This window comes from Musca domestica, unplaced genomic scaffold (genome assembly GCF_030504385.1).
Source record: "Musca domestica strain aabys unplaced genomic scaffold, Musca_domestica.polishedcontigs.V.1.1 2, whole genome shotgun sequence".
In the NCBI taxonomy this organism is placed as follows: domain Eukaryota; kingdom Metazoa; phylum Arthropoda; class Insecta; order Diptera; family Muscidae; genus Musca; species Musca domestica.
In genome coordinates this window covers 865,981-880,996 of record NW_026712249.1, presented here as the reverse complement: position 1 = coordinate 880,996, position 15,016 = coordinate 865,981, and the positions used below count along the sequence as shown (strand labels likewise).

General features: G+C 38.8%; 2 protein-coding genes across 3 annotated transcripts; both read left to right on the top strand.

Moving 5' to 3' along the window:
* The first annotated feature begins 1,253 nt into the window (after positions 1 to 1,253).
* Positions 1,254 to 7,913, top strand: LOC131802132 (uncharacterized). The gene is made up of 7 exons (XM_059121550.1): positions 1,254 to 1,439; positions 1,542 to 1,654; positions 2,237 to 2,385; positions 2,452 to 2,906; positions 2,978 to 3,077; positions 3,158 to 3,350; positions 5,481 to 7,913. The coding sequence occupies exons 1-7, from the start codon at positions 1,370 to 1,372 to the stop codon at positions 6,882 to 6,884; spliced, it is 2,484 nt and encodes an 827-aa protein (XP_058977533.1). The 5' UTR covers positions 1,254 to 1,369; the 3' UTR covers positions 6,885 to 7,913.
* A 5,684-nt stretch (positions 7,914 to 13,597) lies between these two features.
* LOC109613331 (uncharacterized) lies at positions 13,598 to 14,449 on the top strand. Of its 2 annotated transcripts, XR_009342048.1 has the most exons (3): positions 13,598 to 13,669; positions 13,728 to 13,841; positions 13,933 to 14,449. XR_009342048.1 is itself a non-coding variant. In XM_020038028.2 (2 exons), exons 1-2 carry the CDS (start codon positions 13,735 to 13,737, stop codon positions 14,330 to 14,332), a joined length of 507 nt encoding a protein of 168 aa, XP_019893587.2. In that variant the 5' UTR covers positions 13,676 to 13,734; the 3' UTR covers positions 14,333 to 14,449. The 2 variants fall into 2 exon arrangements, 1 of the variants encoding a protein (XP_019893587.2); XM_020038028.2 differs by lacking the exon at positions 13,598 to 13,669 and having other exon boundaries at positions 13,676 to 13,841.
* Positions 14,450 to 15,016: the final 567 nt, after the last annotated feature.

The window sequence follows — 15,016 nt, the reverse complement described above, 5'->3', positions numbered from 1 at the left end:
CAATATTTTATCTTTATTAGATGAAGTATGAAAAGGGAAACTTCAGTCGACTCTATCTTCTATCTCATATAAGGTGAATGAAGTAACAAAAATATAGTCCAAACCTGACACGTCGCAATATTTATATCATATTTATTTAGGTCCGATACGAAATGGTCAATATTGGGCTATTACTTCGGAACCTATGCAATAGAGGGTCAACAATTTGAATGATAAAACAGAATTCAAAATATATTTAAATAATCGAACATTGGCTGAGGGTTTACATCTGTCGGCAAAACTGACTGATACTTTTTAACTTGTTTTGTATTAAAGAAATGAATGATACAAAAGACGGGAGTGTTTATAATTGGAAAATTAAGAAGTTAAAAAGAAAACAAAAGAAATACTTACCAAAAGAAATATACTGCCTGTTGAGGCGTATTCCATACTGTTGCTGTTTATTGTTGCTATGCTGTGAAAAGATAATTTTTATACACTCCACTTTAGTATAGAGGGTATATTAAATTTGTCACAAATTATATATTCTTGATCCTATACCTCCTGTACCTCTCTATATTCGTTGTTTTTACGATTTTAGAGACTTTATTCACCAGAAAAGTTTAAAATTTCGTATTGTAACTTCCTAAAGGTACTACAGTATGTGACAGAAAATTGCGTTTGCAGGTCCAGGTATCAGTAAGGCCCCCATATACCGGTACCACCCTATAATCAGAATTTTGATATTTACAGTTTCGTATTTGAATATTGCAATGGCATATTACAAAATTTGCCTATGCAGGTCCTTTCTTCGTAAAGTCCCCCATATACAGTATTTTTATGATTTCAACATTATTTTCAGCTTTTTTTGACAATTTCCAAATTTCGGCTTAAAAAATTGTTGTTCGTCTATTAGTTTGTAAAAACGCCAAGTTTTACTCGATATATTTTGCTATTTTGGAGTAATGCCAACTGTACTCTCTGTCCAATTGCAAAACATTCCCAACATTTTAAGAAAAACCAATGTGGGAAGAGAATAATCCATGGATGTTTAGTAATTCTCGCGAATTTCCTACAACCGGTGCATTTTGAGGACCAGGTATCAACGGAAATTGGAATTGCGACATTTGATGTTCACTTCTACCTGTTAATCCCCCAATAAAATCAAAGGCATCTAATTTCCACGAATGAGTATGATCGCCAATGTGTATGTTACAGGTAGCATCCGTAGGCACACCCACCCACAGCGAACAGTCGTATAAAGGACCACAGCGGAATTCGAGAAGGACACAGTCTAGTCTTACGTTTCGTTACGATCGTATCTCTTTATCAATCCAAACAGTTTAACTGTAACCAATTTGTCTAACAAATAGAAATCTGCCTAGCAATCATGGTTAACTTTAATCTTAATTTTGAAAAACTTGAAAAGGACATTGAGAAGTTCACGTCAGTCGATGAACGTGAGTGTAATTTTACGAATTTCAATTTATTTTTGGTTTTATTCACAAATTGAGTTATTAATTTTGAATTGATTAAATATTTTGTTTCTTCTTTACTTTCAGATCTGCAACTAGCAGCTGAATTGGGCAAAACACTCCTAGAGCGCAATAAAGAACTGGAGACACTTCTGAAGGAGCACAAGCATACCATAGAGGAACAAGAGCAGGAAATTGTGGTAAGTAGAGGGACCAGAGACAAATGCCGATTGTGAGAACTGCCTTGTGCCTCTCCCGTGACACCATTTTATGCTTCATTATTTCGGTCTTCCACTGACGTTGCGTCGTACAAGCGCCGTCAAGATCAATTGGTGTTCGACAGAGTTCAGTGCATAAGTAGACCGACCGATCGGCCGACCGAATTCATGCAGAAATGCATACATTTTGGGTGCAACATAAATTGTTTGGGAGAAATACAAATTTGAATGCCAATCAGGCGTATCGCCAACCGCGGCATTCCATAGCCAAAGCGTTCAAAGCGGCACTTCATCAGCAGCCGCAGAAAAAAGGGAAAAGCGAATTCGAAATAGAGTCTAAATTTATCACTTGGTATTTGTTGATTGGTGCCAGATACGATTTGACCCGTTTCTTTTTTGAAAATAGATCGCATTAATTGCATTTGGCATTTCCGTATTGTGCGATCAATCGATCGATCGGTCGACCGAAAGATGATGACTAACTATGCCATCGCTGCCACAAGACATTAATTCGCCTTTTTGTTTTGCTTCTGCTTTTGTTCTTTTGTCTTTCCTCCCCTGCAGTATTTGAAGAAACATACGACAGCGTTGCGTGAAGTGAATGATTCCCGCCTCAAGGTCTACGAACAATTGGAAGTCGGCATACAGGATTTGGAGCGTGCCAATCATCGTTTGCTCGTTGAGAATACAGCCGATAAGAAGCATATCAAAACGTAAGTGCAGCTGTAGCGTTCTTGTATCATTCTTTTGACTTATCATCTACTTTGCCTTTGTTCCAGGCTTTCACATACGATTGAGACTCTCGAGGCACGTTCCGAGGAACTGACGAAACAATTGGATGATGTCCGTCAAGCGCTGACCGCAGAGAAACGTAAAAATGAACGCCTTTTGGCGGAGATGAGTAAAATTGGCGGCGATGCCAATACGGTCAAGTTGAAGCCAACTCTGAACAGGGATGCCGCGGAAAATGAAACAAAATCGCCTCAGCCGGGCTATGACGCCAACACTACAGCGCCAGAAAATTGTAGTTTTACATTCCAATCGCCTGCTGCCCGAAACTCGACGGGCATCAGTGGCACTGATGCAGATAGCTCCTTCGATCTGAGCATGGTTGGTGGCCAAGAGGGCAATGATGAAATTATTAAGCTGGTTAGTGACTTTGAGGCGACCAAGAAAGCCTACCTGGCTGAACAGCAACGTTGTGGTGAATTGGAGGAACAATTAGTAGCCATAAGTAAGTGACTGCGAAAGCCTTAGAAGAAAACGAACGAACAGACACTAATTTCATTACAAACTATTTTCCAGTTCAAGAAAATCAAAATCTCCAAACTCGTATTGCTCAAACCAGTGCCACGGAGGAAATGAAGTCAATGCATGACGAACTTTCCATTTTAGATGAAGTGCGGTAAGTATTAACGACTCGGCTGTCTCTGATATCTCCGAAGTTCTTCCTAACTGACATTATTGTTTTCCCCTCCCCGACAGGCAAGGACAAATGTGCAGCCGCTGTCTTCGCTCGATGGATGACCGCGCCGTTGATGAGCAGTCGTCACTGGCTCCCACAGAAGAATGCGAGGAAGATGAAGAGAATAGCCTCCTGGACATGGAGGGCAGCCGTGCTGGCGACAATGCCAGCGAGCACTCACAGGCGGCCTACCGTTCCAGCATGTCGATCAAGGTGAGAAATTGTTTCTACTTTAAAACACTCTTCTATGGCTTATTGCGAGGTTGACAATGTGATCAAAAACTAATACCCAATCACGGTGTGTTCTCGCTTGCACTTGTTCGTTTCCATAACTCGCTCTCATTTCGTGCACTCGTTTCGGAATCAGACGAACGAAAAGTACCCATACGCTCATAATCGTGCATTATTGATTAACTGTAAATACGTTTTGGTGTTTCCGATCTCATTCCATGTTCTCTTGCCGTGCAAATAACAGTTTTGTTTTGTGGTGGAAAGAATGAGCTCTGCATGGCATCCACATCGCTAAGTGTTGTCTGTACTAAACATTAACGAATGTCGTCGTGTCGCCTAACTCTGTTCTTGTTTAATTGTCTCAAGTTATGTTGAATCCACACATACACACTCGCACACTCACTCTCTCTCTATATCTCTCTTTTTTATCCGTACCCGTATCCGTATCCGTTCCTGTGCCCACCAACTGTGATAATTTTAGTTTAAACTAATCCTGTTTTAGCAAAAAACAAAACACGATGATTTTTTCTATTTCTTTTTGATTTTTCTTCTTTTTGGTTTATTAGGCTAAAACGCAAGTTGGCCCGACCACTTGCCCGATTTGTTCAAACATCAACACTAAGTACCTGCATGAGCAAATGCCAATTTCGTTAGACACGGTCTTGTTAGAACTTTGGCAGAAAGCCGTGAAACGCTTCAGTCTCATGAGTTGGCTGGCGAAAATGCTGCAATGGCCGGCACTAGTTTTAAGCCGTATGATCACCTCCATACCTGACGACGATGACTTTTCGTTGCTCTTCTGACGACAGACAATAGACAAAAGACGCAACGCGACCGACATGTAGGACCGCAACAATTTCTCGTTGTACAACTAATCGTACTTAACGACTGACATACCTGCCGTCTCTCATAACACAAACTAATCGGGTAACATTCCGCTCTAACCGAGTCACAAATAGCGACCGACAATTCACGCGGCAGCGTTCCAAACGTTGTTGACATTTAAAATGTGCCAAGACTTTACATGTATTTGTTTTATTTTTATTTTATTATTTTTTTTAACAAATTTCCAATGTAGACTAATAATCTCTAGTTAGTAGGTCGATCCGTAACGGTGTGTTTTTGTGTGGATAATTTATTATTACTTTTTATGAAGTATTTTTTAGTTTTGTAAAGTAACAAAAGACGTACATATTTATTTTTATACTACTACATACTCATATTTTTGTAGCGAAGTAAGCAAAGCCAAGGGCAAAAAACGTTAAGACAGACTGCTAGACTGCGGGACAGACATCCTTTCTATCCGATCCTCTGCTCCCTTTCAGAAAACCCACCGAAATCTTGCCATTATCATTACATACAAACAAACAAACCATCCCTCGCCATTTCCCCAATCCCAAGTTAATCCCCACAGCCCCTCGATTCCTACGATCCTTTCCGATCCCCTGCCTGTCCACTTGTTCAGTAAAGTGTCCAGTGTTGTTCTCAACGTTTTTCGTTCCGTGCCGTTCCGTTTCTATTCTAATTTATTTTTGAATACATACAAATGTAGAATATGTTGTTTTTGTTTTTGTATCTGAGTTTTCTTTTCTTTCTTTTTTGGTTAACCACGAGAAAGGACAAGTTTTATGTGATATTTAAGTTTGAGAAAGTTCAATAAAAAACTGTTACAATGTTATGGCTGATGTTGTTGGTAATTTCTGCAGTGCATGAGTCCAAGTTTGTATCTACTCACACACGAACACATACATACATACACACACACATACATAACAGAGCTACATTATTTTTTATTTAACAAATATTTATAAAAACCACTCCTTACTTCCGAACTCCCAACTTCCTCTGTTGATTCATAAGGTCCTGTATCAGTCCAATAAGTCACCTTTTCCCTCTCACGTAATCTCTTCTATTGCCCCTTCTTTGCCTCGCTCTCTCTCTTTGCATTTCCTATTGATTATCGCCATCATGAATTGAATTAAAAAACAAAACGGAATTTTCCGAACGAGCCTCTTTCGAACATTGTTAATTTCGTTGCAAACTATAGAAGCTTTTGTCAGTGTGGCAAGCGAGTCTTAATAACCGTCTAAACATCCCATCCCCATTACGCAGGTTATGCCTCATCATCCCGACTCTTTGGATTTGCATATTCCCGGCAGTCCGAATCCTTATCGCGACTTGGTGGAGAAGTACGAGGCGCTGCTGGAGGTACAGCGATCGTCGATTGCACGTAAGAACACCAATGGTGGCATGTCTTTGGCCGAGGAGTTCCAGTCGTCCGGCGAGTTCAATCAAACGCAGAAATTGATGTTGCAGGCAGCTCAAGCTGTGGCGTCGGACCACTGCAACACATCGAACAACGGCGATGCGGCCAGTAGCTGCAACGGAAGCATGACAAACGATGGCAAAAGCAATACCAAAGCTGATAAGAACCGCGGCCGGACTCCAACCGAATTCTCTGAGGCCGAGACCTCCTCGTCGGGCTATTCAGATGAGACCAGCAACAAGGCCACGCAGACCGACGAAAGACCCGGCTACTTCCTGTGCTCCATTGGTGATGGCGAAGACTGCAAATTCAGCATCTATGACGATGCCAGTCCAATTGATTCTCGATTCCGTAATCGGCCAGAGTATCGCGAATTGTTTAAGGAAATATTCGCCGTGTTGAAGAAGGCGGCCGAGAACAAGGAGGAAGGTGAAAAACTGCCATTGCTGGATGATACACACCCCGTGGGTGGAAACACAGCTCAAAAGGTCCCACCCGTGACTCCTGCCAACGAAGAACATCCCGTGGACTTTGGAGATGACAGCCAAAGCATAATTTCATCGGCGGTATCGGAACAGTCGTTTGCCATGTCCGAATGCATCACCAAGTTGGAGCGTAAAACAGCCAAAAAGCACATAATCGAAAAGAATCAGGAGAACAAGCCCCCACTAGCTGCATCAATTTCCCAACTGACTTCGCCAAATGCCAAACAAATCATCGAAAACGGTCGCATCCTGACACCACTTAAACGGGAGCCATTGGATTACCTCGCCGTGGGTGTTGGCATCAAGAAGAAGAATCGCAGAAAGAACCGCAACTTCTCGAGCGACCGCTCCGAATCTCCCCTGGCCCTTCCCACACCACCTCGCATCTTTGTAGCCAGCGGCAAGAAACGCAAGGATGTCCGGCCCTACGTAGAATCTCCCATGGCGTCGAACACGAATCTAAATCAAACTCCACCCAGCAGCTCAAGGGGATCGCGCAGTGCTCCCAAATATGAATGGAATGGCAACTCGATGATAATCTACAATCGAAGTCTTAGTGGCAGAGGAGGTCGTGATGCCGATGTAACCAGCATTCCGTACCGACCAAGCACGGTTTCCCAAGATTTGCACAAGCTCAAGAAACTGGATTTGTCATATGCGGAGGTTTTGAGACGTGCCGATGCCTGCAAGTCCCACAACCAGCAGCAGCATTATCATCACCAGCAACAGTCACAGTCACAACGACGACGAAACCATCGTCACTAAACCAAACAGAGTAAACGAGACAGCAACAGCAATGCAAGAATCCCCCCTTAAGTCTACAACCATCCCCCACCCCAACCCAGTGTTATCTACTGAAAAGTAAATAAATTAAGTAGGTGTCCCCGTTCACTCTTGCTCCGGCCCGAAATGATTGCATCCGGAGCTTCCATTCGAGGGTGCCCATGCATACCCCATTTCTGTTGCTGGCGCCCAACTCATCATCTGCCATTTATTGTGAACCTATCCCAAATTAGGCTTACAAGGATCAACTCATTTGATTTAAATTTAGTTTTTAATTTGTTTCCGAAACAAGAATGTCCTTTGCGTTTTTTAAAAACCCCTCACCCCTTTTAGCCTTCTCCGACCATCCTCTTTGTTTTATTCTCCTTTTATTATTATTATTTTAAACTAAGTCTAGATTATTGCTTTTAAGCCGTACATGCGCATGTCCTTTCCCTGTATCCTTTCTGAAATTCTGAAATAATTATGAAAAGCCGGCGATGCGTGAAGAGGCATTGAGAACTTGTGGGCTCAGCGCACAACCCCCTACTCCGCATTATTAACATAAAAGATTTATTTTAAATTATATTTTATTTGTATTTTGTAAATATTAAAAACAACCAATCAAAGAAAAAGGAGAAAAAAATTAACATTGAATCGACGTGGATAGTTAAAACACCACTCTCATTCCTGCAGCTCTACTGTCCTTCCTCTCCATCCACGGATTCAATGAGTGAACTCGGTTCGATTCGATTCAACAAATTTAGCCATAGTTAAAGAAAATAGTCGACAAATAAATTCAACTAAAACTTAAGAAAATGATTTTCTACGGAACTTTTAAATTGACGTTAATTTATTTTCTCTCCGAATGAGACACCCTGAAAACGGCGGACAACTTACTCTCCCCAAGTTGTGACTGGGGCAGAGGCTACTACGAAAATGCGCATAATGAAAATTATGGACAGTTTATATTCCAAATAAAAATAAAACCATAAGACATGAACAAATATGAATTAATTAGATAATATAAAAGATGTCTGGATGTTTTATTGTTCTGTGGCGCTGCGTGGCGTGGGTAAGTAGTAAAGGGGGCCGGACCAACGGAAATGGCTTGATGCGAGTAAGTATTGCAACCTATTGTTGATATGAGGTATTTATGAAAGACATGCGAATGGAGGGGATTGAATTATAATAAAACAGATGAAGGTTAATTAACACTCTTTACGCGATATTTAAATTATTGCTAGCTTATGCCCAATTATGAAGAGCGATATCAATTTTCTTGAGAACCAAAGAGGCTGTTTCTGTTGGACGTTTCGAAAGTGAATCGGAAAGAAAAACCTCTTTACAAATGAGTTTTTTATTTTTTCTGTTTTAAATCATAAGTTTGAAAACAATGGGATTTTTCTTTTGCATTCAGTTTTGCTTCAACATACAGAAACAGGCCATACAGGTCTCTAATCAAGAATTTGAGCATGAAAAACGGGAATTTTGTAGCTTTCCTATCTAGGAAGTCAGAACAATATATTGCGAAGCAAATAAAAATTCAAGATTAGTGGTAGATTAGTACTTACTCACCAAACAAAAACGCAGCAGGTTGAGGCCTCTTCCATATGTTTGTTGTTCGCTATTGCTATTCTGTGAAAAGATCCTCTTTTCTTTATCTTTGCCTACTTACTGATCTCAAATTTAAATGATTTTATATCTGTATATCCACAGATATGGAATATTTCTTGGATTTTGATGGGACCTTTTCAAATGAACTGCTGCATAAATTGATTAACATCGTCTCGATGGTGAATTCCTGGTGACAAGAGTGTGTTATCCAAGTAGGGCTTCATTTTCCTGTCTGTACTAGTTTGGACCTTATCTAGTACAAACAAGATACAATTGTCATATACCCTACACTATGGTGGAGGAGAATCGTCTTTTTAATAACATTTCATAAAACGAATGCGAATAATGGCTTACAATGAACACCAACGCATAGCCCTTGTAAGGGCGTGAAAACAACAGACCACGAAAAGTCCTGCATGTTGTGTGTGGAATTGCTAATGGGTGGTCAGCTAAGAACATGGCTACACAAATCACTGGCTTTATATTCTCGTTTCTAACAATGTTTACATGTAGATGGCAATGTAAATGTATTTATGGGCATCTGTGTGTGTGTGTGTGGATGTATCTGCTAATGTGAAAGGGGTGTTAGTTCAGCCACGAACATACAGAAGGCTGCAACAACACACATACACACGAAGGACATTTATGAATATTCCACACGGGATAAACATTCTGGCATCCGTAAATAACATCATCAAGTTCTACTTTCGCTTAGCATGTGGCTTCACAGGGACAGTGAGAAACAAAACATCAGCCACGACGTGTTGTGAATATTCAGTTGATATGAATTAATGAAGTTGGCGAAATTGGAATAAGCTCTATATAATTTATAAGCCCCGTCATGTTGCGACTGTACGGCTGCACGAAAGCCGAAATTCATTGAGGTTGTTATATGGACAGTTATTGTCCTGGTCAAATCCGCAGTCATATGGTATGGACAATTTTACCTCTATCATGGCACAAGAATAGAGGTTGTCTCATTACATTATGGGGGCGTTGGCATGTTTTTGAGGAAAAAACATTTTTTGTAGTCAGTCATTTGAATACAAAATTAATGAAACTATATTTTTGCCGGACGCGTATTAAAGCTATTCGCCAGTTTTGCCATGGAATTATAATATCGAACAGTTTAGATCATATTTTTGAAAGAAAGTCCGGGTATTTCTTTCTGATTTTAAAAATGAGGAAAAATGTCGAACAAATGGGAACAAACTTGTTTCACGTAATTTTGACAGAAAGCGGGCATAGCTTCAGGGCTGTTCTACCATGATACAATCTATGAAATATAAATTGAAAATGTTCTCCATCTTGTGCTTAGAGGCAAAAACAATGGTTCTTTTCCAGAACCTGCGGGAATGTAAACATGTAACTACGGCAGCCGTTTTTCGCTTAATGAGATCGGAACAAATTGCAAATCAAGTAGATTCTTGAAAAGATCAAACATTGCATTCAGTTCGAAATTTCCGCATTATATGTACTGTAAAAATAAATTGTAATATTAGATATTCAATCGAGAGAACAATATTCATAATTTAGTAGTAGTTGTGGGATCTTATTCAAATAATAACAGTTATAATATGCACTTCTGTGTTTTCTGTAAATTAACTTCTGAAATTGTACTTCATTGAAAGGTAGAATTATCGGGGTAGCGTGATTTAAAAAAAATCATACCTAATACAGGCCCAGATGTTAAGGTGTTGCATAATAAATCTATTCATTTTTGTTTGCAACTGTAAACCGGCCACCACGCACATGAAGGCCAACCATTATGTCGTCGTTATCAGTGTCCGCGTGTTCTGGCAGTTGATGCTTGTATTTTCATGTTGTGCCAAGCTATGTTCCATTGTAGTCGATTTAAGCTTATCACAAACGAGACCATATAAATTTTTGTCGCTTGAGACCACTCACATACACTCGCAGGACACAGGTCATTCGTTCAAGTACGTACGTAGGTACGTACGTATGTGTGTGTATGAATGTAAATACATTGTGGGGATATCGGGAATGCATTTTATTGTCATTCACAAACAACCTAATACGATACTGTTAGCCTGTTAATTATGTATCGGATGGAACGCTTAATTTGCAACCCACCGCCATCATAATCATCAAATTTTTATAGAAGTAACCGAGGGTTGTTACCATCATATCTCCCTCACATTTAGAGTGGCATAACTGAAAAAAATGAATATTTTGTTTTAGCAATTTATACTTTTCTAAGAATTTTACTTTACTTTTCAAATTTTACTTGTTTCAAATTTCGTATTGGAAGATCTTAATGGGTGCTACAACCTATGACCAAAAAATACTTATGCAGGTCCTCGTCTTCGTGTAGCCCCCGAACGATAACCGATTTTTTTATAATATCGAAAAAAGAAATGTAAAACTAGTAGATTCTATTCCTTACACAAATCTCAATCCACAACGCATAATCCTAACGCATAATAATACCGATAAAGCAATTCAAATATAACTAAGATCGTGAAGCAAATGAACAAAAAGAAACCCCACCTCGATAGAAAGACAAAGGTGACATTTTGAAAATTGTTTGGACACCAATGAATTAATTTCGGGTACATTCCCAAAGGATGAATGTAGGAGACAAGGTTGAAGTCAAATATGCGGGATTGAATTGTCAAAAAATCGTGTATATGTGAAGACCATCCCCACCCCTTTTTTTTAATAAAAGCCATGTCCTAAACCATGTCCTTATTTCAGTTCGATTGAATTACAAATTCAAGAGCAGTATTTGTAACCATAAAGATGTTAATTATATTACTTATTAACCTAGCTCATGTATAACCGAAATCGAGTCCTGTGACATGGATTATTCGAATTTTGAAGAAGTTGAGATTCTAAATAACGAAGAGATAAAGAAGAAAATTGAGACACAAACAAAGTATGTAGCATGATTAATTCGTAAAGCGTATGTAATTTTAAAGAAAATACCTGCGATTGGTTAATACAAATTAAGTTGGTATATTTTGGGTTGAACAATTTGCTATTTTGTATCCAGGAAAAAGTTCGATGAAGAAAAAGCCCTTCAATCATCGGTACAATGTACAAAAGATCCAACACAGTTTTGAATCTTAGCAGGGAATTTTTGCCTATTCTATTTCATACCGATTAAATTTTGAACTCCTGAAGTGCTTTGAATAAAACTGTTATCTTTACACTGAGGCTTGTGTGGTGGAAAAAAGAAAAACTAAAATTACTTCCTTCCTTAGTGTAGGGCAGACTGATTATATTTGAAAAACACAGTTCCGGGGCTAGAGTCTTCTACCTTCAAATACTTCAAATAATAAAGGCAACAAGTTGTTTTGCTTATTTGACACAATTCTCACAATATTTCCATTTAAGAGAAAAATAGTTTGGAATGTCACGGATTTTTCACAATTTTCCTAATATGATTACAATTATTTTTCACTCCAGAAGCTGTATATATGCATTAAAATTTCCAGAGAATTTCAATGTTTTCAAAATTAACTTTTTATACCCTCAGCCATATGGCTAGAGAGGATATCATATGATGCGGCCAAAACGTGCCTCATCGAAAAAACGGTTTTAGACACTAGGTCTCTTTGGACTAAATCCGTTTGAGGACATTTGGAGGCGATCTAGCGATGTCCGTCCGTTTGTCTGTCTCCCTGGCTGGTGCGCACGATAACTGTCGAAGAGAGTAACCGATTTGATCCAAGCTTGGTACATCGTAATATTATTGTCAAACTTTGATCGAGTTCGGAGGTGGGAAATATCGGTCCACTCCTTCTGGTACCTCCCCCACAAAATCTCAACATTGTCAAAAAAAATAATTTACTGCACAGAAAGAGAAATTATAATCCAATGTTGCTCCGATTTTACTCCAATTTTGCACATCCTAATATTTGCGTCAGTGCTAGGTCAGGTGCAATATCGGTCCACTCTATCAAGTACCTTCCTTCACAAAGAGTCAACATTTTCAATAATTGTAACTGTTATAAAATGTCATGTAAGTGTCCGATTGTCTCCAAATTACACACATCAAAATATTTATTTTATATCTGGTCTGGTATGAAGAAGGAATATATCGGTCTATTCCTTCTGGTACCTGCCCCACAAAGGGTCAACATTTTGAATATTCATGAAGCACATAAAACACGAATTTAACATCCGATTTCATTCAGACTTGACACATCTCAATATTTCCATCTAAACACAAAATCAGCTATAAAGATGGTGAAGATCGCACCATTTCTTGGGTTACCTCCCCACATAGGATTTTGAAAAACAAAATGCTCAAAGAAAGTGAAATAAGCATCCAACTCTCTTTGAATTTCACAAATACAAATATTTTTGCTAACGCAAGATCTGTTGTGAAGACGATATATATCTGTCAAACCGTTCTGGTGCCTCCCCACAAAGGGTCAGAATTTTTAAGTCGGCGATTCTTTACAATTTGCTATATCTAAATATATCTCTCTTTGGATTGGATATAAATGTTCGTTTGTTTTTGTAATTTTGGTCATACCAATATTTTTATCTGTATTAGATGAAGTATGAAAATGAAATACTTCGGTCCCCTATATTTGTCACATCACGCACATTTTTACATTTTCTAAAAATTATCACATATCTCATATAAAGTATAGGAAGTAGTGGATATAGTCTAAGTCTGGCACGCTGCTACATTTATATGAGTCTTTGGTCAGATACGAATTGGTCAATATTGGCCAACTGCTTTGGAACCTCCCCCATAAAGAGTCAACAGTTTGAATAATTATAAGTCACGACTGATACTATTTTACTTCATATTATTTCAAATAATACACACACAAACTATGTGTGTTTCGACATTTCAATAGTGAATGAGATAGGCTCTAAATATCCTATCGTTTGTTTCTATAAAAACGGCAGATTTTCCCGGGCCACTTATTTACAATTATTCCTTAAACCATTACCTCAGTATTCATAGTTTCTACAACTTAATAAATCTTTTTTATTTATGTTTTTTTTTAATCGTGTAAATATAGCAGCGAATTTTTTTTTTAACAAATTATGAACTTCTAAGAACGAAAATTAAAGTGGTTATGAAAACAGATATGAAACTCTCAATTACAAAATAATTTTGAATTTCTCTGCATAACCCTGCTTTGAACTTTATGTCCTAATAAAAATTCGACATATTTAATTACGTAAACAACGTCAATAAATTTAAAACCAAATTTAACATTTTTGTTTTTTTTTTCTCAGTTTTGCAATGGGAGCAGTTATAGAAAAGAGTGCTACTTTTACAAGCCATTCTGAGAAGAAAATTGAAAGTGACTCAAAACTGCTTCCTTCATATTCAAAGGAGATTCGAATAAGGTAAGTAGACTATCTGTGCTAAAAAAAACATTCTGCATAAATGATCATGCGGAAGTGACCGAAAATGTTTTCCTCTACCCATTTTACCTAGAGATGATGAACTTTTCGACTACAGCCAAATCTACGCACTTTCACGGAAGATGCTACATTCCATAACTAATTGTCCAAGGGAATGCCTACTGGAAAACCTTAACCAATGTCTTCGAATGCAGTCCAAATCAATGTTGAGGAGCTTTAATGAAGCGAATGAATGCTGGTACGGAATTATGGATTTGGTAACTGACCGTTTGAATTGCTCGGCAGAAAATGCGAGCATGGCTAGCTATCACGTCCCCAGTTCTAATTATGAAAATGTGAACATTTACATAAGTTCAAACGGCTCGAGTGGCTGTAATGAAACCAAACAGCAACTCCATCCCAACGCTGGCCAACACAACCACAAAGCTGACAACGTCGATGACGATGTTCATATTGGCGTTGATTTTATGTAACAATGAATCCGATAGATTCATTTGCTCACAACAACCTAATTCGCACTGGAAGGAACAAGAATCTCTCAGATACCATTAAATAAATCATAACGGTTGTTTATGCTAATGAAATGCCTACTCCGACCTCTCCACCTTCATTCTTACTTAATGGTACGAGAGCAGGCGCACATAGGGGTGACCACATTGGGGGGAAACTTGGTAAGTATTTGCAAGTCAAATCTGTGCCTGGCAATAACACTGTACAGTTGGTTAATGAGACGCCGGACAATATAAATTCACCAGCAGACATCTCTACTCAACACCGCACAACACAGCGCAATAATGGCATCACTCCCCGCCCTTCCACTCAGCACCGAGCATTTTCAATAAATTTCGTTTGTTGTGGTTGTCGACTGACTCTACGTATTTTGCCCTGTGGTCCGGCCAAACGCCCGCCCACTAATGCCAATATTCGGACGAGCGACGACTGTCATTATAATCACATAAAAGGCGGCTGGAGTGAAAAGGGACACTTTTTGTTTTCTCCATTATTATTATCTTTATTATTTTGTTTTCGTTCTGTTCGGAACGTTGGGCATAAAGAAGCAGGGAAAAATAAACAACTTCATAGAACCTAATAAAAATGTGTGTGGTTGTGAACGTGGAGAATGTTTTGTGGACATGGGCAGTGGTGATTATGACAGT